The sequence below is a fragment of the Bison bison genome, unplaced genomic scaffold (assembly GCF_000754665.1).
Source record: "Bison bison bison isolate TAMUID 2011002044 unplaced genomic scaffold, Bison_UMD1.0 scf7180017864196, whole genome shotgun sequence".
In the NCBI taxonomy this organism is placed as follows: Eukaryota; Metazoa; Chordata; class Mammalia; order Artiodactyla; family Bovidae; genus Bison; species Bison bison.
Genome location: NW_011494768.1, coordinates 2,489,159 through 2,513,791, shown reverse-complemented (window position 1 = coordinate 2,513,791; position 24,633 = coordinate 2,489,159). Strand labels below are relative to the sequence as shown.

The 24,633-nt window shown below is 37.8% G+C and overlaps 1 protein-coding gene across 4 annotated transcripts in view; it reads right to left on the bottom strand.

The window, feature by feature from the left end:
* The window catches only part of ESF1 (ESF1, nucleolar pre-rRNA processing protein, homolog (S. cerevisiae)), a 60,938-nt gene that overhangs the window by 3,798 nt on the left and 32,507 nt on the right, over positions 1 to 24,633 (bottom strand). For all 4 annotated transcript variants that reach the window (XM_010844147.1, XM_010844149.1, XM_010844148.1 and 1 more), the window contains exons 10-13: positions 15,605 to 15,726; positions 11,344 to 11,431; positions 1,847 to 1,929; positions 315 to 461 (exon numbers count right to left, since the gene is read on the bottom strand). In XM_010844147.1, the coding sequence (XP_010842449.1) occupies positions 315 to 461; positions 1,847 to 1,929; positions 11,344 to 11,431; positions 15,605 to 15,726 (440 nt within the window). The remainder of the gene's footprint in view (positions 1 to 314; positions 462 to 1,846; positions 1,930 to 11,343; positions 11,432 to 15,604; positions 15,727 to 24,633) is intronic.

Sequence of the window (24,633 nt, the reverse complement as noted above, 5' to 3'; positions counted from 1 at the left end):
GAATCTGCTACTCTGCAGTCAGGCTTAACAATGCAGAACTTTCCCAGTGTGAGCATCACACTGCATGTGATTCTAATGCTAAAAGCTACATATTTTGGTGCAGCATAGCTACCGAAATAGAAGCCTACTACTTCACCTGATGCTCCAAGAACCACCCTGAGGATGAACTGGTTATACTGGACTAAAAGATGGTAGCTTGGCTCCACAATGGGTCCTTCCTGAGATCAAGGGGCCAAGCTCAATTTTTATCTAAAGAGCTGACTTTAGATTCAATGCCAGCTTTTAATAGAATAATGATTTTTATCACTGGTTACCTCAAAGTCATCCTCCAATAATTCCTTCTTCTTCATGAGCTGTTTTTTCTTCTTTTTGCTCAGATTCTGGTGCTCCACAATCTTGTTATAATTGAAGTGTTTCTTGCTCTCTTCCTCCTCATCCATCACAAGCAAAGCCATTTCAGCCTGTGGAGAGAAAAAAAGAGTTCAAATATACGACAGTGTTTTTCTTTCCTCAAACAGGAGTATGGAGCACAGAAATCCCCTCAGAAAAGAAGCAGCCAGTCATCAGTGCTCTGGGATGACACCTGTCTTCCATCACAGACTGTGGATCAGTGAACTCATAAAGAAATTCACAGACTGCTGTCGAGCAACAGGTATAATTTTTTGGAGCAACATCACTGACAACAGGAGAGGGGTGAACACTTTATCTAAAAACCAGACCATATTTCACATTATGTAACTGATCAGTAGGTGGTAGAAACAAAAGTCCTCCAGTTCCCCAAATAAAAATTCCTCATTTTCACTTTGGTCTTTTTAAGCAGACACTAAATCTCATAAACATGTAGTAGTTTGTGATACAGACTAGACTTTCCAAACATGTGCTTTATGAACCATGAATTCCTTTTTTCTTGTGCTGTTTTTGCCTCTACTTTTCCAATATTGATATATGAAGGCAAGATCTTAATATTTGCTTCTGAAATCTAATGCCTGTTTCCACTCAACAGGTATTTTCTACTGACCATGGGATTAAATGTAAATCTTCAAGAATCAAGTAAACAACCATGCATGCTACAGAAAATACAATCTTCCTCCACCCACTTAGACTGCTTTAATTTCCTCTCCTTTCTATGACTGGTACCTACAGTTGGCTTTCTTTTTAGAATGATTTCCTACAAACAAAGATTTTCTTTGTGTTCCTTAACTCTATAAACACTACTGCATATGCAATAAAAGAGGCATTAGGATGCACAGTTTAGGTGACCAGTCTGGCTCCCTCCTAGACAGTGCTAGGAACATCAGACTCAGGAACGCTGCTGACTCCAATTCCTGTCTCAGCAAAAACATGCTATTTTGTGCCGTGGATTATGTGGAGGTGCTTAAGGATAATATTCACTACATTTCCAAGAAAGGCTTTAATTCTGCACATTAATTTTCAACAATAAAAAGAGACAGGAGCATTTAACAAGCCATAAAGCAAACTCTGTATTACAGGACAGATTCAGACTGAATTAAAACCATGTCAATATTATTTTGAGGTTTTAATATTAGTATTTTTGTCTCTTACTGTCAGTTTTGCCCTTTATTGTCAGTTATAATAAGGGTTTTAAAAGATATTTTCCTCTTAATCACAAAGGGACATGCCTTGGGTGTGAACTAAACTTTAACTCTGTACTTGGAGAAATATTTGGTGAAAAGGAGATATTTTAAAATTATGCTGCTAAAATATTTATAAATTTCATTGTTAAAATCAGTTATTTTTTTATTAGACATACTGGAAACTCACATGGACACCTTCACTTAAAGTGTACATATCACTTGTCCATTAAAAATGTAAACATGACCATTACCTTTTGTCTTTCTATTTCAGCTTCTTCCTCTGGAGATATGTCATCTTTTGCAGATTTTGTTGATTTTTTCTTTTCTTTTATACCTGGCACAACAAACCAACATAGAAGGGTTAAAAATTATGACTATCACAACAATTTGCTTATACTATTTATTTAAAAAATTTTGTTTGTAACAAAAATGCAAGGTATCTAGAAATAATCTTACCAATAAATACATAGAAACTAAAGAAACTAAAAAAAAAAAGTATTACTGAGATGACTATGGGTATGAATAGAATAATAAAAGTCTGTACATGATGAGTGAATACTATAAAGGAATTTCTTCTGAAAGTAATGTATAATTCTACATCAATTAAAAAGAAAACTTATAAGATCATTTTAGCAGAAACAGAATAAACACTAGATAAAATTCAGTATCCTCTCATAATATATATACATTTAATAAAATTCTAAATAAAATTTTATTCAAGGAAATCTTTGCAAAGAATGAGATAGATCTGATTTACTAGTGATACAGTATGCTAAAGTGTACTACAAAGTGAAAAAAACCAAAAATGCTGTACCTATACAATGAGAAAAACAGAACAGTATGGCTTAGCGTATAATAAAATGTAGCATCATACATCACTGGAAAAAGAAGGGATTATTCAATAACTGGTGCTGGGCAATTTGTTCTATTCTGCAAAATAATCCTTGAGCTATAGCTGTGTGCATGTGCTCAGTCACTCATTCATATCTGAGTCTTTGCGACCCCATTCACTATAGCCCACCAGGCTCCTCTGTCCATGGGATTTCCCAGGCAAGAATACTGGAAGTGGGCTGCCATTTCCTATTCCAAGGGATCTTCCCAACCTAGGAGTCATACTGCATAATGTACAGAAAAACAAAATGCAGATGTATTAAAGAATTAAACACTAAAAAACCTATGAGAAAATACAGGGGAACAGCTACCTGATCTTAAGTAGAAGAAACATTCTCTTAGCATAAGAACAATAGAAGAGATCAAAGGGAAAAAAAAGTAATTTAAATATGTAAACTCTTAAAACTCATCAGCAAAATGAAAAGTTAATCTGTTTAGTGACAATTTGACAATAACTACCTGGAAGTAAACGTTTAACAAAATCCTTTCTCCTTCTCCAAAGACAAAGCTGATCTTTGTTTAACTTCCTGTGTCTAGTATTATTAGACAAAATTACTTATGGTAAAAGTGGCTCCTGATTAGAAAAACTTCCAAGGATGCAGGGACTTCTGGAGACCACAAGATGTTAGATGAGATGTTCCTGAAGGAGAGGGAGTAACCAGTGGCAGCTAAGAGCACTTGAGTCTGCAGTGACTGACTTGGGTTTAAACTCTGGCTCAAGTTCACTCAAGCTATAGCATTCGTGTTTTGTGTCCTTCTTTGTAAAGTGGGGATTATAACAACTAATTGCACCTAGCATCTAGGGTTACTGTGAGGACTAAATAAACTAATAAATGTGAAGAGCTTAGTTAATGTCAGGCACATGGTGCTATGAACTACCTGCTATTATTGTGATAACATTCTGACTACATATATATGATGTTCTGGGTTCCTTGTGATCACACAGATGCTCTGTTTTTTTTCTTCTTTTTGTGTGTCTGTTGGGAAGAGTTCAAAGAGAATTTGGTGTCAAAGTATGAAGAACCAGTCTGAAGAGTAAGAAGGTTCAGAATCCACAAAGCCACCTTTCAGAATGTTATTACACCATGTCAACCTTCTCTGAGCTACTGGACACTGTCTTATTTGTATTTGGATGAGCTCAGTTTTGTCCTTCCAATGCAGAGAAACCAATGGTTACTACTTTAGAAAATAGTTAACAATTTAATACTGCTACAGCACTTACCATGCACCAGGAAATAGTGCTATTTACTTCCTTTTATATACGAACTACTTTAATCCTCACAATAACCCTATGAGGTAGATTCTATTATTTATTACAATTTTCACTCTGTTGTTGACAAAACTGAAACAGAGAGAGACTGAGTGATTTGTCTCAAGCTGAGTAAGCAAAGGAACCATGAGTCAAACCCTAGCACTCCAGTTCAGGCTCTGGTAACCCCCACACTCTACACTTCACTACCAAATGTCACTCTCCCTTGAGTAGTTCTTTCCATTTAAAAAGCACTTTGTTGTGAAATAATAAATTTCAGAGAACATATGATGGCTGAATAACCACATCCAGTGGGGGATAACAGGAAATCAAGAGAAGCTTCGTTTTTTAAAAATTTATTTATTTTTAATTGGAGGACAATCACTTTATAATATTGTTATAAACACTGTTACATTTTTGGTTTCTGCCATATATCAACATAAATCAGCCATAGCAATACATATGTCCCCTCCCTCTGGAACCACTTCAGAAGCTGCCTTGTGGGCACTAGCCCTCTGCATGGGGGCAGCCCTGCCCAGCTGAGAGAAGATGATGGTGTATAAAGTGTGGCCAGGTTCACTCCTCACTGCCGCTAAGGCATCTACCTGTCTGCACTTTCAAGGAGAAACATTATTGTACGTAGTCCTTTCTCTATCCCTAAGTCAGACTGTGTTCCTTATTTCAAATGTTTTTCAGGGAATGATCTGTTTTGAGATTATAGCCTTTTCTCTGCTGTAAAGTACATGCACGTACGTGTGTATATATACACACATACACACATATAGAAAAGTATCCTCAAGGTTCCACTTTCTTAGGGTCTGACTCCCACACCCTCAGTTTGCCTCTGCTCCTATCCCCTCTTAAGGCCAGGGCTCCTTTTGAAGTAAACAGACAAGTGACACATGCAGAAGCTCTCTCTGTGGCACGGGAAAAAATCAGGCTGTCCATGATTAATACATGAAGGAGATAAAGATCTTCACATACAGCTGTGGGAAATCATTTCAAAGAGCCCACAATGAACTGTTTCAGATTTTTATAACAACCTGGTGAAAAGCCATAAAAATAAACTTGAAAGGAAGACTTCAGTAAGGGAGGAAAAAAATCTCCAAGATGGTTGGGACTAAAAATGATATCTAATTTTACATGATGAAAATTTCTTTGCTCAAGAAGAATTTACTGTGTGCTAAAACCAAACTCTTTAGTCTGAAGATAAATAACGTGTAGATACCCTTTCTGCACTGTTAACAAGATTGTTGTAAGTGGGCACATCTTTATTTATTTATTTATTTATTTTAAAAAAAAAGCATTTTCCCTTTGGAAAGTTTTCAGATCTAATTTAGATGAAGACTACTGGGGAAATGAAAGTCCCTGTTCTGAAATGTTATCTTTATAATTTCATTTTCCATTACTTGAAATGTTAGAGAACTGTTCCTATAAAAAAGTTCTTTCAGAGTGTTCAGTTGAGCACTTCCTGTGGGACAGCAGTTAAGAGAACTCACTGGAGGGCAGACTGGTCTCCGTACTGACCAGCTGGGAGTGTTAAGTCCCGTAATGATTCACACTTAGCAGCAAGCTACTGCACCCAAGAGTGCTGATTCATAATCAGATTCAATATGCAGCCTGTGTATCTTCCTCTGAACCAAGGCATTCGGCCTTGCCTGGAAAGCCAGCAAGTCCTTGTGTCCAGCTCTGACACATATGGATCCTGGGTCTGGTCTTTACAATGCACTTGAAGAGTTACAAAATGCTTATAAAAGCATTTGTAAACTATAAAACAATACATGAGTAGTATACTGTAAGCCACTCACCATAGTGGCTGGATGAACCAAATACGTTTACTTTACTGATTTTTTTTTCCCATCACGTTGTGTGGTCTGTGAGATCTTAGTTCCCCCTTAGTTCCCATCCAGGGATTGAACCTGTGCCCCCTGCACTCCAAGTATGAAGTCTTAACCAACGGACTGCCAGGAAGTCTCACCTTATTAGATTTTCTTGGTATTTTATCAGATATCTAAAGTTTTCAAGACAAAGGATACACTCTAATAGGCTATATTTACATGTGATATACTTTAATTCACTCCTACTTCTTAAAAAACAAAATCTTATTAGAGTTTATGCAGTTAGACAGCAATAAGCACATTATCTCACCATCTCACTTCTAAAAAAAAAATGTTTTAACTCATTCTAGAAGTACATTTTCAAAACTTTCATCTAATATTGAGTTTGCGGCTTAGAATAAAATAGAAAGAATACAGCAAATTTACAGTGTATGGGGAACAAACAGAAGGAAGAACTAAAAAAGATTTCTGGTACTCATATTGGCTCCTGCTGCTGCTGCTGCTAAGTCGCGTCAGTCGTGTCCAACTCTGTGAGACCCCGTAGACGGCAGCCCACCAGGTCCCCTGTCCCTGGGATTCTCCAGGCAAGAACACTGGAGTGGGTTGCCATTTCCTTCTCCATTGCGTGAAAGTGAAAAGTGAAAGTGAAGTTGCTCAGTTGCGTCCGACTCTTAGCAACCCCATGGACTGCAGCCTACCAGGCTCCTCCATCCATGGGATTTTCCAGGCAAGAGTACTGGAGTGGCTTGCCATTGCCTTCTCCACATTGGCTCCTAACTCGAGCCAAATACCAGGTCTGGCATCAATCAGTGAACTCGATTTCTCCGTATTTTTTGAACAGTGTGTAAGTTAGCCCTGGGACTGCCTAGGATAAAGGTGTTATAAACACACCCAAGTCCATCTGGCTTAGAATGTCTCTGTCCTGCTCAACTGTGGGAACTGAACTATATACCCTTCCAGACACAAATGCTTTTCCTATCTCACAGCTGTTCCTTCTCAGCTTCTTAAACTTTCCTACCTTCCAGGCACACCTTCTCCAGGACAGGGTACTTTATGTAGGCTCTTGACTTCAGAGCCCAAACCTGCATCTTCCTCTCTCACCAGCGCTTCCTACCTTTCATTCTGTGGTTTGAAATACTATTTATAAGCTAACAATTCCTAAGTATATACTTGCAATCTGACTTTTCAGCTGATCTCCAAAGCTCATATATGAATGCTAACCTAATACCTCCATGTAGCCATCTGATTGACATCTTAGACCAATTGTATCCTACTGATCCTTTCCTAAGATTCTCCTTAACTCAGTAAATAGAAGAACATTATCACAGCCACAGGACTGGAAAAGGTCAGTTTTCATTCCAATCCCAAAGAATGGCAATACCAAAGAATGTTCAAACTACTGCACAATTGCACTCATTTCACATGCTAGAAAGATCATGCTCAAAATCCTCCAAGCTAGGCTTCAACAGTATGTGAATCAAGAACTTCCAGATGTTCAAGGTGAATTTAAAAAAGGCAGAGGAACCAGAGATCAAATTGCCAACATCTGTTGGATCACAGGAAAAAGCAAGAGAATTCCAGAAAAACACCTACTTCTGCTTCATTGACTATGCTAAAGCCTTTGACTGTGTGGATCACAACAAACTCTGGAAAACTCTTAAAGAGATGGGAATACCAGACCACCTTACCTGCCTCCTGAGAAACCTGTATACAGGTCAAGAACCAACAGTTAGAACCAGACATGGGACAACAAACTGGTTCCAAATTGGGAAAGGAATGCATCAAGGCTGTATATTGTCACCCTGCTTATTTACCTTGTATGCAAAGTGCATCATGAGAAATACTGGGCTGGATGAAGTACAAGTTAAAATCAAAGACTGCTGGGAAAAATATTAATAACCTCAGATATGCATGACACCACCCTTATGGCAGAAAGTGAAGAGGGACTAAAGAGCCTCTTGATGAAGGTTAAAAGAGGAGAGTGAAAAAGCTGTATTAAAACTCAACATTCAAAAAAATAAGATCATGGCATTGGTCCCATCACTTCATGGCAAACAGACTGGGAAACAATGGAAACAGTGACACTTTATTTTCTTGGGCTCCAAAATCACTGAGGATGGTGAAATTAAAAGATGTTTGCTCCTTGGAAGAAAAGCTATGACAAACCTAGACAGCATATTAAAAAACAGAGATATCACTTTACTGACAAAGGTGGGTTTAGTCAAAGCTATGGTTTTCCCAGTAGTCATGTATGGATGTGAGAGTTGGACTATAAAGAAGGCTGAGTACCAAAGAATTGATGCTTTTGAACTGTGGTATTGGAGAAGACTCATGAGTCTCTTGGACTGCAAGATCAAACCAGTCAATCCTAAAGGAAATCAACCCTGAAAATTCACTGGAAGGACTGATGTTGAAGCTGAAGCTCCAACTCTTTGGCCACCTGATGTGAAGAGCTGATTCACTGGAAAAGACCCTGATGCTGGGAAAGACTGAAGGCGGGAGGAGAAGGGGACAACAGAGGACGAGATAGTTGGATGGCATCACCAACTCAATAAACATGACCATGAGCAAGCTCTGGGAGATGGTAAAGGACAGGGAAGCCTGGCACACTGCAGTCTATGGGGGTCACAAACATTCGGACATGACTGAGCGACTGAACAACAACTGCAGAGATTCAAAACAAGAATCTAGGAGTTATGCTAAATTTCTTCCTTATCCAAATAAAAAATTGGTAAGTCTACCTCCAAAATATATCTAGAATCCCATTCAGTTTCCTTCTTCCAATATTATTACTAGTAAGCTGTCTAGACTAACCATCACCTCTTGTCTAGACCTCTGCAAAGGCCTGGTCTCTCAGCTCTCACCATGCTTTCTTCAGTCTGTTCTCTTTGCAGGACTCAGAGGAGTAGGCTTACATACACACCATACCATGTCACATTTTTGCTTTAAGACCCTTTCAGTTCAGTTTAGTTGCTCAGTCGTGTCCGACTCTTTGCGACCCCATGAACCGCAGCACGCCAGGCCTCCCTGTCCATCACCAACTCCTGGAGTCCACCCAAACCCATGTCCATTGTGTTGGTGATGCCATCCAACCATCTCATCCTTTGTCGTCCCCTTCTCCTCCTGCCCTCAATCTTTCCAAACATCAGGGTCTTTTCAAATGAGTCAACTCTTTGCATCCGGTGGCCAAAGTATTGAAGTTTCAGCTTCAATATCAGTCCTTCCAATGCACACCCAGGACTGATCTCTTTCAGAATGGACTGGTTGGATCTCCTTGCAGTCCCAGGGACTCTCAAGAGTCTTCTCCAACACCACAGTTCAAAAGCATCAATTCTTCTGCGCTCAGCTTTCTTTATAGTCCAACTCTCACATCCATACATGACTACTAGAAAAACCATAGCCTTGACTAGATGGACCTTTGTTGACAAAGTAATGTCTCTGCTTTTTAATATGCTGTCTAGGTTGGTCATAACTTTCCTTCCAAGGAGCAAGCATCTTTTAAGACCCTTTACTGGCCTCCCATTGTCAGTGAGTAAAATCCAAATTTGTTGCTGTGACCCAAGGCCCTGCCTCATACTAAACTGCCCTTCTGCCCACATTCCAGGCACAATGGTGTCCTTCAATTCCACCACACATTCTCTCTCACCTCACAGCTGTTCTACCCACTTTCCCCTCATTTGCAATGCTCCTTCCCCCAGCTCTCCCTGCCTGACTCCTCCTCATTCTGCAGGTCTCAGCTCAAATGTTACCATCGGAAAGAAGCTTGCTTCACCCACCCTATATAAGAAAGCCACTCTCCTTCTTCTTCCCAGGTACATGCTCTGTATTATCCTATTTATTAGTTCCTTTAGAACGCTGATCATATTCTCATACCATTCTTATTTGTTTACCTGTAAAGAATCTGCCTGCAGTGCAAGAGACCCAGGTTCAATCCCTGGGTTGGGAAGATCCCCTAGAGAAGGAAATGGCAACCCAGTAGCCCTACCTGGAAAATCCTATGGATAGAGGAGCCTGGTGGGTTACAGTCCATGGGATCACAGGAGTTGGACATGACTTCGTGACTAAACTACCACTTCATGTCTTCCCTTCCCTAAAACCATAAACTCTGAGGGATGTAACTTTGCTTGTATTATTAGTACTGTATCTCTAGCATACCAGAGTGCTTAGCACCTGGCAGGTACTCAAAAATATTTATTGACAGAATGAATAAACAAACATATGGTAAGACCATTTCTTGGTCTAATTTTTATGTAAATAAAAAAAAAATCACTTTTTCCTTAAATGAAAACAAGACATAAATTATTATTCCTAGGAAGTATTCTGAAATCAAAAGTATATTGAAAACAAGCAAACTTTATCTGTATTTTCCTTTGGAACTTCTGATACTAACTTTCAAGGAAACTATTCACAATTTAAATGTGCTGATTCCAAGAAACAAGCTACCCTAAGCCACCAAGCTACATAACTTACTCTTTGAATCCTACTCTGAGTTCTGCAGTTTGACCAGATTTCACAAGCCAAATGAAGCACTTTGGAATGAGAACAAGGAAACGATAATGCTTCACATTTCTCCATTATAAACTTGGTTTCCTGAAATGCGAGGATAAGGCTAAAATCCATCATCTTTTAGAAATGACTGCTCAGGTATGATAAGAAGAAGAATATGCAAAGTTTCCATTTCCCTTTCCAATTCCTAAGAATCTCACATCCTATAATATAGACTTCATTCATCTTGATCCCCTTTTCATCAATAAAACATCAGTACTAAAAGGCTATAACAACCAGGAAATAATTTTGAGCAATTCTGACTTTCCTGTAGAGAACTATTTTGGCCCACTAGTCACAAGGGACGAGAAGCAGGGAAACTTCATAAAATCCTTCTCTTTACAATGCCAGCTTGGAGTTGCTCCAGGAGCAAGCCTTTGGGGTTCATGTGTGTGGTATGCAGAGCAGGGAAGGGCAAAATGCATGAGAACAAATGGAAAAACCTTACAGTGGTCCCATACTGACTTGTCCAAGTATGGTCTGAACCTTACCACACGTATTTATACACACACACACTTACATGTACGAAAAAGGTAAGAATGAATGCATTCAGGAGAGAATTGACTGGTGCATGTGCAATGGAAACAAGGCTCCTTGGAAATTGGAAATCAGATACCTGAGAGTTTATTTAGGGATTCAAGGAAAAAGGGGAGGAAGCTGACTTTTCAGCTACATGAAAGCTAATTATGAAGCAGAATAAATGAAATGGGATAAAATGAAACATAGATGCAGGGTCAACTGGAGCCAAAAGTTTTCACACTATGTACACGTTTCACACATGCAAGCCATGTAAAAATTTTAACATATCCACATAAACACAAATGGATTTATTTCATACTTTCAATTCTTCACAGACTTTGCAAAGAGACACCTGGAGTGGATGTGTTATAAAAAAGCAGTGAAAGCACACAAAGATATGACTTCCTTTTTTCCTCATCCTTTTATAATCAATCTACCTAGAAAGGAATCCCTAGTAAACTACGAAATTAATCATGTTCACCCAAAGCCTCCTATAATGAAATTACTTCTTGTACGTACAGGGGACATGCTGACCCTCCTATCTGATCAGTGGTTACATCTAACAGGACAAACTTGCTTATAAGCCACTAGGGAGCTACACAAATTTTAGGGATTCTGAAAGAATGCATAGTTTACATTGTTTCTACCCATGTCACCTTTTTTGCCTTAGATTCCAACTGAAGATTACAAATATGGGTTGGCTTACCTATTTTTTTAGCTTCTTCGGCAAAGTATGGGTCATTCATATCAACATCAGAGGGAACATCATCTTCACTGGCCTCTTCAGCAAGAGCCTTAAAGATGAATATAAAAAATAAATACAGTTTATTGTAAGGACCAAAACAAATAAATGTGAAGAAAAACCTAATTTCTTTTAAATCAAGCAGTTCAATCTAAAATTAAACTGGTTTTCAAAAATGGCTAAGTTTACAAAATAACTTCTAATTAACTCTTTTGTTTGTTCAACAAATACTTATGGAATACTTTATAAATGCAGGAACTATACAGGGCTTTTGAGAGAGACAAGAGTTATCAGATATATGGTTTCTGTCTTCAAAAATTTTATGATCTATTAAAAGAAATTAGCCACATAAACAAAGGTATGGTGGTGGTTTAGTTGCTAAGTTGTGTCCAACTCTATGCAATCCCACGGATGGTAGCCTGCCAGGCTCCTCTGTCCATGGGATTCTCCAGGCAATAACACTGGAGTGGGTTGCCATTCCCTTCTCCAGGGGATCTTCCCGACCCAGGGACTGAACCTGGGTCTCCTGCATTGCAGGCAGATTCTTTACTGACTGAACTACGAGGGAAGCCCTAAACAACAAAGGTATATAGCAATAATAATTAAAGATAGGAAGTTCCAGAAGAGACAAAAATAAAACACGTTCAAGGAAAAGAATACTTTTAGATGGGTGATCAGTGAAGTCAGGTAGCCTTAATCTCTCACAAAATTGAGAAATGGCAGTGATTAACAATAACATGAAGTAGTTCACTGTGGAAGCCTGGCAGGCTGCAGTCCACGGGGTCACAAAGAATCAGAGATGACTTAGCGACTGAACAAGTGCATTGTGGGTTATCTTTCAAATCATTATTTAATGCAATTTATCTGCTGGTTAATTAAAGAAAATGTTATGAAATTTCAAAAATACAAAAGCGTAAGCAAGGTATAATGAACCTCCTGTTCTCATCACCCAATTTCAACAATTACTTAATCTATAATCCATTCAAGAGAACTTCTGCACTAATTTTAGGCACATCAATTGTTTACATTTTCCCTAATCAAATTTGAACAGTTTACTAAATTAGTGTATTTAAGTTAAAAAAAAAAATCAAGTCTATAAAGTAAATAGAATATATGCAAACTAAGATCAGACTAACCAGATGGAGTTTATCCCCAGGAATCTACAATATGTGTCATTTTAAGAAAAATATTTAGATAAATCCATGCACCTATGGATACCTTATCTTCAACAAAGGAGGCAAGAATATGCAATGGAGAAAAGACAATCTCTTTAACAAGTGGTGGTGGGAAAACTGGTCAACCACTTGTAAAAGAATGAAACTAGAACACTTTCTAACACCATACACTATAAAAATAAACTCAAAATGGATTAAAGATCTAAACATAAGACCAGAAACTATAAAACTCCTAGAGGAGAACATAGGCAAAACACTCTCCGACATAAATCACAGCAGGATCCTCTATGACCCACCTCCTAGAATATTGGAAATAAAAGCAAAAGTAAACAAATGGGACCTAATTAAAATTAAAAGCTTTTGCACAACAAAGGAAACTATAAGCAAGGTGAAAAGACAGCCTTCAGAATGGGAGAAAATAATAGCAAATGAAGCAACTGACAAAGAATAATCTCAAAAATATACAAGCAACTCCTGCAGCTCAATTCCAGAAAAATAAACGACCCAATTAAAAAATGGGCCAAAGAACTAAATAGACATTTCTCCAAAGAAGACATACGGATGGCTAACAAACATATGAAAAGAAGCTCAACATCACTCATTATCAGAGAAATGCAAATCAAAACCACAATGAGGTACCATTTCACGCCAGTGTGGAGATTTCTTAAAAAACTAGAAACAGAACTGCCATAGGACCCAGAAATCCCACTGCTGGGCATACACAACGAGGCAACCAGAATTGAAAGAGACACGTGTACCCCAATGTTCATCGCAGCACAGTCTATAATAGCCAGGACATGGAAGCAACCTAGATGTCCATCAGCAGATGAATGGATAAGAAAGCTGTGGTACATATACACAATGGAATATTACTCAACCATTAAAAAGAATACATTTGAGTCAGTTCTAATGAGGTGGATGAAACTGGAGCCTATTATACAGAGTGAAGTGAGTCAGAAAGAAAAACACCAATACAGTATACTAACGCGTATATATGGAATTTAGAAAGATGCTAACGATAACCCTGTATGCAAGACAGCAAAAGAGACACAGATGTATAGAACAGTCTTTTGGACTCTGTGGGAGAGGGCGAGGGTGGGATGATTTGGGAGAATGGCATTGAAACATGTACATTATCATATGTGAAATGGATCGCCAGTCCAGGTTCGATGCACGAGACAGGGTGCTCAGGACTGGTGCACTGGGATGACCCTGAGGGATGGGATGGGGAGCAAGGTGGGAGGGGGGTTCAGGATGGGGAACACGTGTACACTCGTGGATGATTCATGTCAATGTATGGCAAAACCAATACAATATTGTAAAGTAATTAGCCTCTAATTAAAATAAGTAAATTTATATTAAAAAAAAAGAAAAACGTTTAGAATGCACATTGCTAAACATTATCCTACATGCTGAAGAAGACTTGCCAAACCCTAAGGAATGTTCATTTTGGTATTACTATCCTTTTGAGAACAAGGACTACTAAGAATTTTTCACCAAATTATTATAATCGGTTTAGCAGTAATATGATGTCTATAGCAAAGATTCTAAAATACTTATATATCTAACTACATATATATTTACATATTTTTAAAACTGTTCTTTTATATCTAAAGTACAGCTGTATCAACTATGGCAAATAAACATATATTCATTTCTTCAGTAATAATCTCTTAGTATCAAACTGAAGTGACAAAGAGTTGGGGGAAAAATATTTTTAACCTGAATTCTTCAGATTCTCCTTTATGTGGAGAATCTCATGAGGTGGAAGAGGTCTGCTGAATCACCAAGTCTAACACTCAGTCTAGAACAAACTGAGCACTCAACAAACCTATTTTTAATATCGTTGATAAAACTAGTCCAGTCTAAGCTCATTAAAGGGAAAAGGTAAAAGCACAAGATAATATCAAAGTACCAATCAAATGAAAATCAAACAGCTGCTAAATGTCTCACAGAAGAGTGACTACTTTACTGACCCCATGCAGACCTACTTGTAAGTCTTCCATTAAATGATGGCTTAATAACTTGTGGAATTATTCCATTTTAAAGATATTTTACTGCCTGGGAGAGGCAGAATATCAATGCAGGCAGGGCTCTGACCTCATTTCCTCATTTTTCTATCCATTTCCAGAAACATGGAGTATAACAGGAGTACAAAAGTCAGTCCACTGCATCATTCAACTCCGAAGCCCTCTTTCAATACTGCAGTTCTTGCATAGCACAGAGAAACACTCCAGTACAGCAGAAAGCACTGGAGCAAGAGACTGGATTCTGGCATCAGCCTGGCAATTAACGAGGTGCGTATTCCTAGAGGAAGCACTTCATTTTCTACAACTATCAATATAAAACATCAGGGTTGGACTAAAAGTAATCATTTAAGATTCCTCAGGTTGTAAAATTCTCTGACTAGTGATATAATCTTAAGATAATGAATGAACTGCTAGGATGCTGCATTTCATTGACAAGACAGAATATTTTTATTGGCAGGAACCCTAAGTGTCTCTGTTATTATTAAGGACTCTAACTCTGGAAAGATGTTATTTCTGAATCATGGGAGTCAAATTGATTTTTCACAGACAACATATTAGCACAGACAAAATATCTTCAAAAAAGGGGTCTAATGACAATATGTTAAAAGATCTATACACAAATACTGAAAAATTTCACAAATAGTGAAAAAAGCATCTTGAGAAATATACAGAAAAAATTTCATTCATTTTGAAAATGTTTCTCTCTATATATGCTCAAGTAAAAATGTCTGTCTGTACCTCTCTTTCTCACAAACACAGAACAGAATCAAACTGTCTTACATCTAGAAATGTACTAAACTATGCATTTTATTGAGGTAGCACATAAATGTAAAATATTAGAGCACAGCATTTACAGTGGCTCTGGGCTTTTACAGGTTTTATGCATCATTGTGTAGCCTTGCAGAAAACACTTAACCTACCCCAGTGAGTGGTTACGTTACAAGACAATGGGTGCCAAGCACTGGTACCTTCTGATACTTAGTGGCTGTTCGATAATTACTCAATCATAATTATTGATACCTTCTGTTTCTTTTTCAGCCTTTTTTTCTCTTTCTTCTTCTCTAAAAATTGTTCCCAAGGGGTCAGTTTATCCTTTCCTTCCAATTTGTTTTTGACCATCTCTTCTGCACTTTCTTTAAGGCCTAAGGGAAAACACAAATAGTTTAGTTTAAAATGTTATATCTTCACTCACTTTAAAATGTAATTAACCAAAAAAGATTATTTTAATATATTTACTAGATAAACAAGAAAAAATGAATACTCCAATGTCACAGAGTAACATAGTATCAACTTACATCAAAGCTATTTACTAAAAACAAACAACTATAAACCTAACCAAACCAAAGTAGATAAACAAACCAACCCAGCAGCTAAATATATGGTCAAGCTACTAAAGAAAACTCCTTTACTTAGGCTCAAACTTTATTTCTTGGTATGTAATTTAACCACTTGAGACTCTAAAGGTAACTGGCCTTTAACACAGTTATTTCTACTTGCTTCTGTTGCCCAAGTAAAAGCTTATATTCCCTGGAAACTATAGGTGACTAACAAAAATTAACAAAAATTAGTAAGACAATCTCTGTGGAAATAACCCAGGAGGAAAGAATTCTTGTAATTTCTTATCAAGGACTCATTCTGTGAGTATACATCTTTAAGATCAAAAGGGCCATCATGTTCAGATTCCACTTTGTATGGTTTAAGTTCTTTCAGTGATGTTATTCGCTCTTATAGGTTTCTTGCTCCTTATATTCTGTGGTTCCTGAAATGTTTATCGGTGGCTAATGCAATAACTAGAGAGGGGTGAGAAGAAAGAAAAAGCCCCAAGGCTGATCTATCAGTTCATGAAGACCTTACTACTGCCACAGTAAAGGAAATGCAATGACTGTGTTATCACCTTTGATAAAAAAAATGTTTATTCTGGAGTATTTTTGGGAGATCATGTTCAGTTTGGGAAGAGGGGTCTTTAATATTTGGAGAACACAAAATCCATTATGAAATTAATGGAATGATTCAAGAGACAAGGTCAATCCAGATCATCTTTCCAGATACATTCTAAATTCTAAGAAAGTGAAAACCATTCTAAGGATATAATTCCCTTCTTCCCTGATGAGTATACTGAGACTGAGGATATTCAGGAACTTGCCTAAGAACACAGAATAAGGAAGCTATATACAGTTAGACTTTTAACTCCTAATTATCCTCTATACCATTACCAGATCCATCTAAAATGCTGGTTTGGTCGAGAATAAAGAAATGCATAGTCCATGAGTAAAATCTAAAGCTTTGGGTCTCAGGTTCCTTATCTGCAAAGTGAGGCTGGGCTGGATCAGAAGCATACAACTTCCTCCTCCCACATACACTGTTTTCCCTCTTAAAAGAAAATATCTGGTAAAAGTCCAAATGCACAAAAGAACTGAAAGTCATACTTTGGGTCCTTAGCCCCAAAGAATAGCATGAAATAGCTGGAACAGATGGTTTCAAAGATCCCCTCTTTGGCTTATAAACCAAGACTTAATCTCTAAATTTCTATAACTTAGAAAAGCATTAAGGTATATGCATACTCAAGGTTACTTAGATTAGTTTTTATGACACACTACTGCTATGTCTGGTTTATGAGAATACTCTGATTTATGGGATGCCAAATCAGAAACTCAACTCTCAATTCAAAAATGTTTCTTGTAAAAAAAACACAGTTCACTTTACTAAGCAGTTTTCAGGAGAAATGTGAACTGTAGAAAACATGTCCAGATCTCTGACTGAAGCAACAGATACATAGCACCTTAGGAAATGTAAACACTGGTACTCACTTGGGAGAAAGCAGCAATTCCTGACAAAACAAGTTGATTTCAAGTAGGAAAATAAAATAATTTATATATTATGCCTGTAGGTCAGCACACAGTCCAGTCTCAAATTCTAAATGCACAGTATTGTTATTAAATATGTTTAAATAATAATCTTTAAGGTATTCTACTACAGTTTCCTCAAACATGAAAGATTTTACTACTCCAAAATACTAAATTAAGCAATATATTTAGAGTCCCCCACCCCCACCCCACCAAAATGTCTTCTATGGTTAATTTTAATCCTTGAAACATAAACTCTACTCCTATCTTGGCATGATGTTAAGAAAGGTGTTTCTTTTACACGACTAGACCACTGGTTTAATGGGTTTCAATCTCTAAGAACTACTCCAATGTGATGACTGGGTCCTGACATTTTTGGGGGGACATGCATGGATATCCTTATAACTTGATAAGAACTATGGAATCTCTCTCTGAAACACTGTACTAGAAAAACTTGTCTACAATGTTCAAAAGTTTATAGATCTTCAACACTCATTTCTGTGGAAGGACATGGATATCCTTATAACTTGATAAGAACTATGGAATCTCTCTCTGAAACACTGTACTAGAAAAACTTGTCTACAATGTTCAAAAGTTTATAGATCTTCAACACTCATTTCTGTGGAAGGACATGGATATCCTTATAACTTGATAAGAACTATGGAATCTCTCTCTGAAACACTGTACTAGAAAAACTTGTCTACAATGTTCAAAAGTTTATAGATCTTCAACACTCATTTCTGTGGAAGGACATGGATATCCTTATAACTTGATAAGAACTATGGAATCTCTCTCTGAAACACTGTACTAGAAAAACTTGTCTACAATGTTCAAAAGTTTGTAGATCTTCAACACTCATTTCTGTGGAAGGACCCAAAGGGCCTCAGGCAAACAGCATTATGGGGCAACAGAGGTCTCGAGGAAGGTGGGAGTCTGTCTCCCAATTTCAAGACTTACTGGTCCTGACATTTGCAGGCGCTACATGAAGGTTTCTTATTGCAGTATGCCTGTCATTTTGGACCAGATAATTCTCTGTTGTGAAGGACTATCCTGTGCACTGTAGGATGTTAAGCAATGTTATCTGGTCTATCATACTAGCTGCCAGTAGCCCCAGTCACGAAAATCAAAAATTTCTCCAGAGTTGCCAGTGTCCTCTTGGGGAGAAAAATCTCAACTCAGAGAACCACTGTTCTTGACAATGATTAGAAGTCACTTCTGAAAAGAAGGGCTGTATTTCAATATTTGTGTCACATAAACTATGTATTATTTTATTTGGTACTTGATTATAATAATGTCTTTCCTACTTTAGCAATTTCAACTGAGTATGCCTTTTCTTTCAACCAGAACAAAGGCAGCTAAAGTCACCTTCTTTTGTATCCTATAATATTTAGCATAGCGCCAGACACATAGTAAGTACTTAATAAGCACTTAATTGATCTGTCTTGAAGAAAGAATTCTTATTTTAAGCCAAGTGTTTGATCTTTCATGTTTGGAACATAGTCTTTCCAACAGAAAATGAATCAAAACTTTAGGATCTAAATAAATGGCCTTCATCCCGAAGTGGTTCATGCAATTTTTTTTTTTTTTTTTAAGGAACTACAGCTCTAGAATAATTAATAAAATATCATTCTTGGGAAATATTTTCCTAGTATTTAATTTGTTTATAACTAAAGAAATAGCATCTTCAGTTAAATCCAGTCTGAAATTTTTTGCTTGGCTCTCACTTAATACACCAAAATAGTAGCATGACAAACACATTGCAATGAATTAATACACCACCACGATAACTTAAAAATGCTTTGTTCTTGCTGTCATCATGAGGTCATTTAAATCTCTGCCACAGATCACAGCTGTTTATATTCTAAATTCTTAAAAATATGCCCATCCCAGAAGCTTCTTGGCATAAGCACAAGAGCATTCTTCAAACAGTTTTAGCCTTATTTGAGAGTAGCCACTATGTGACTGAAAAACAACTTCATTATAAATGTCTAGTTTTGTGCGTTTGTTTTTTAAAAATTTTAAGCATATATTCAAGGGCTATTGAATTAGTTAAAAATAACATTAATAATCCTACAAATAAGGGGTGAGAAACTCTTTAAAACTAACCATGAACTTAGATGACTCAATTTTAACAATAATAATTTAAGTGCAATTTATTCAGAATTATTTTGGCAGTTTGCATACACACAAAAATACTTTCAAATATTCTTTCAAAAGCCACTAAAATAAGAATATACATTTCTTCTGACCTAGCTCATTTCAAATTTTGAAAAGTCTTCAAAGGGCAGGACATGAATAATAACTTATAATAACTCAACTAGGTACTATAGTTGGTTTTGTTTATAAAAATAAAATAAATATTTTAAGATTTCTGATATAGGCTGAAACTGGCACTTTTTAAAAATGTATGTAAGAACTCAGGATCCACTGAAAATATTTATGAACACTTATGGTTCAATCTTTATTTATGTATGTTTTATGTTTAAATGAGGCCATGGTAATACTCAATTCCAAAAGTAGCTTGTAAAATGTAACTAACTACCATCACCAACTGAACTCCCAACAAGGAATTCACTCTGGCTCTAAGGGTTTTTAGAGGAAAATAACCAACCATGCCCTGAGGAACACTGACATCAAAAATACCCCTTCAAACTGGTCAGTTTTCTCCAATGGTGGGGGGAGAGAGAGATTAACTTATCCTTCCTTCAAGCATATCAGATATGCAAAACTACAAATCTTCGTAATGAGAAAGATGAAGATTTGAAATGTTTTCAACTTGATTCAAGATTTGTTCATAAAAAGTTGTTTAGAACATTGTTCACAATTTGGTTCATAATCTGAACTTCTGTAACTCTTTTTTTCCTAAACTCTTACGGTATATATTCTTTTATTCTGCTCTATTTAATACAGTTGCAACTTTACACTTATTTGTGTGATCTTTTTTTAAACTATTATTAATGGCTATCTCCCTTACTAGGTTGCAAGCTCCATGATGGTAGAGGCTACAGCTTGCTTTTTTTTAAACCCCAACAAAGGTAACCCTATGCTAGTGGAGGGCCTACTACATAGCACACGCTCTGTTGAATGAATCCAAGTGCAGTTGAAGGGATACATAAGTCAACTTTGTTCCCAACCTTATAGACAGGGGGCAATAAATTCATGAAATTAAAAAGTAAAATAACAACTAGCTCTGGGAACAATAGTAAATAACAGAATTTACCAATCAGCCAGACAGAGCCAACAAAAGCTCTCTGTATGCACTTAACACTGTCAGAATACTGTTATATCTACTACATGGGAACAACACAGACAGTTATAATAAAGAGAAGAGAGTAGTACAGGTAAGCTACTTCGACTGGGAAGGCTTCTCATGTAACACTTAATTCTGTTTCTCCTAAAAAAGTCAATGAGGTATTCAAAGAAGACATCCCAAAATATGCACTAAATGAATAAATGTTAAGGCTTTTTATTGTTGTTCACTGTCCAGAAGCCATTTCAGTGGGTAGCAACTGGTTTACATTTGCCTTGAATTTGGGCTTATCATCCTCTACCCTCTTCTGAAACCCCTTTTACCCTCCTATAGAAGGATGTCTTCCATTTGCAAGTATATTCATTTCACTGTGAACTAAGCTGTCCCTGCTTCTTAGAATCAAATGTTCTTACAAAGCTGACTTCAAATACAAGACATTTGGGCTTCATTAGGAAGCTATTGTTTCCTGTATTTGTCTGTACTTTATTTGTATGTTGTCTTTGCCTTTCAAGTAGCTTGTGATCATAATGTACATAATAGTAAGCTGTCCTTAATACTCACAGAGTAAAACTCTGGCCAAGTCTGATGAAGCCATTCTGCTCTTTAATTTGTGGCAAAGAAGACTGAAGAACTACTTTTCTATTGTCACTTTTTATCCATAATGTTTACAGACAAAGTAGAAAATAAATGAAAACTTAAATGAATGGCTAAGACATAAGGAAGCTAAGGGAATTTTTTGGAATCTAGTCAAAATAAGAAAGCTCAAAGGGAAATGTTTAACTAGCTTAGACGCAGGGATTTTCCTTGGGGACATACACTAATCTGCTCTGGTTCAGCATGGATCTTGGGTTTTAAAGGGCTGCTAGCCAAGGAGGCAGGGGACTGAGTTTGGAGCTCGATCTAATTGCAGGCCTCAGCAGAGACCACCACCACGAGGCCAGGGTCCTTTAGGAGATGATGCTCCTCCTCCAATGGTTTAGAAGGAATACATGCCTTTCTTGGCTTTGGCCACGGGCAGAACAAAAGAAGTAAAAACATATTTTCTCCCTCAGAGAATTTATAACCACAGGCCCCCACATCCACGGGTTTGTGGCTAGGATTCACACTATTTGTGTGGCTCCAAAACCCTAATCCAAAAATTTGGTTTCAATTGGTCCAGGATTGGGAGTGCCCTTAGGTACCTGGCAAATACTCTCTAAAAGAAGCATGTTTTTTTGACTCAGGCCTCTGAGAATTCCCATAGGTAAAAAAAGATTCAGGAACAATGAGATCATAATAAAAATTCAATATGAACCAGAGTAAACGGAAACAAGTCAGACCTACAAAGGCTAAAGATTTTGGAATTATACAGAATATAAAGTCAGCACAGTTTAGAGAAACAAAAGAAATTAAAAGATAAGATTATTAAAGGTATAAGACAGATTAGAGAAGGAAAAAATTTCCAGAAATGAAAAACAACTGAAATTATAAAGTCAACCAAGATAAACAGCAGACAGAGGTAAAGAAAAAATTAATGAACTGAAAGAAAGAACTGAAGAAATTACCTAGCACACTGCACAACAGACTCAAAGGTATGGAAGCCATGAGTTAGATTCAGAATGAGAACGTACCACACAAATCAAATGGGATTCTCAGAAGGAGAAAATAAAGATGACGGATATTTTAAGAGAAAAGGGCTGAGAAGTTTTTGGAATAATTCTGGTTATCCAATTAATTCTAAGCAAGATTAAAGCTACCAAGCAAAAAATGACTTAGATACATACCATAGTGAAACTCTAGAATACTAAAGTATTTTAAAAGCCAGAAACAAAGATAGCACTGTGGAATACAGTCAACTCTTTCCATGACAAGGGTTCAGAAGCGGGCCCCTGGGCCCTGGGATTAAAACAGTATATTCTTTAGTTAAACTGGCCTCACTTGTAAAGGCATCCTCACATCAAGAGGAGTCAAGGGGAAGCCTTGAATGTAAAGTAAATATGCCCCTCCCTAGAAAAGGATAAGGAGGTGACTAGGTTGGCATATGGAGAAGGCAATGGCACCCCACTCCAGTACTCTTGCCTGGAAAATCCCATGGACAGAGGAGCCTAGTAGACTGCAGTCCATGGGCTCGCCAAGAGTTGGATATGACTGAGGGACTTCACTTTCACTTTTCACTTTCATGCACTGGAGGAGGAAATGGCAACCCACTCCAGTGTTCTTACCTGGAGAATCCCAGGGACGGTGGAGCCTGGTGGGCTGCCTGCCGTCTATGGGGTCACACAAAATCAGACACGACTGAAGCAACTTAGCAGCAGCGGCCGCAGGTTGGCATATCGTCAAAGCTATGGTTTTCCAGTAATCATGTATGGATGTGAGAGCTGGACAATAAAAAAGGCTAAGCACTGAAGAATTGATGCCTTCGAACTGTGGTGCTGGAGAAGACTCTTGAGAGTCCCTTGGACTGCAAGGACACCAAACCAGTCAATCCTAAAGCAAACCAACCCTGAATATTCATTGGAAGGTCTGAGGCTGAAGCTGAAGCTCCAACTCTTTGGCCAACTGATGCAAAGAGCCGACTCACTGGAAAAAGCCCTGATGCTGGGAAAGACTGAAGGCAGGAGAAGGGGACAACAGAGGATGAGATGTTTGGATGGCATCACTGACTTGATGGACATGAGTTTAAGCAAACTCAGGAGATAGTGAAGGACAGGGAAGCCTGGCCTGCTGCAGTCCAAGGGGTCACAAAGAGTCAGACATGACCTGAGCGACAGAACAACAAGGTTGGTGCATCCATGGCAACAGCAGATACTCTTCCCTCCCTAATTCTCAACACTCACAGCCTCACCACAGTCTAATTCTCAGAAGTTACCCACACACCCACTCATCTGCCACATCTCCCTCTCCCTTCAATTCTCTATCGCTGAGTTCTCCGGAATTTGTGGTGCATCATCAGCAAAAACCCAAACACTGCATCTCTGCAGGTTTTCTGCATCTTCTTGCTCTAACTGCAGCCTGGCTCTCCCCTGAAGGGTCTGCACAGGGCAGCACTTTCCAGCACTCGCTGCTCATGGTGGTGGGGGCATTTGGTTTCCTCACAGAGCAGTCACCAACTGGCCTAGGGCAAAGGCAGGTGTGTGAATCAGTAAAGCTCTCTATCCAGTTTTAGGAAGTGTTAGTGGCCCAGGCTTAGGCAGAGTAACTTACTGACCAATATAAATCAGGGACCCAATCAATAGATCCTTACAGGTTTGAAACTCTGGTACCTGAAAGAGGTGGTATGTCTGAGTTCTGGGGGTAAGGAGAGGTTTATTCTATAAAAAGAATTTAAAAGATCTGCCATGCAGAAGAAGTTGAAATTGAATTCCTGCCTTATATCATAAAAAAAAAAAAAAAAAAAAAAACCAACTCTTGATGAATCAAGCACTTAAGTCAAAAATCAGTCCCAAATGATACAAATCCACCCTCCACACCAATATTAATAAACTTAAGAGCTTTACCACAGAATTCAGCCATTTAAAGAATGTAATTCAGTGCTTTTAGTGCATTGACAGATATGCAGAACCATCAACACGGTCAATTTTAGAACATCTAATTCTTCTCAAAAAGGAACCTTTCTTTCTTCAGGTTCCATCAGGTTGAGAGTTCAAGTCCCTCTCTTCAGGTTGAAGCATACAAGACACTTCAACACCGCCCACCCCTCAACCACTAATCTCTATGGTTTGTGCTGGATATTTAATACAAAATCTATGCCACTTTGTGACTGGCTTCTTTCACTCAGCATAGTACTTTCAAGGTTCATTCACTTTATAGCATGCATCAGTACTTCATTCTTTATATGCACCCATACTTTTTAGTTAGTTAGTTCAGTCTCTCAGTCGTGTCCGACTCTTTGCGACCCCATGAATCGCAGCACGCCAGGCCTCCCTGTCCATCACCAACTCCCGGAGTTCATTCAAACTCATGTCCATCGAGTCGGT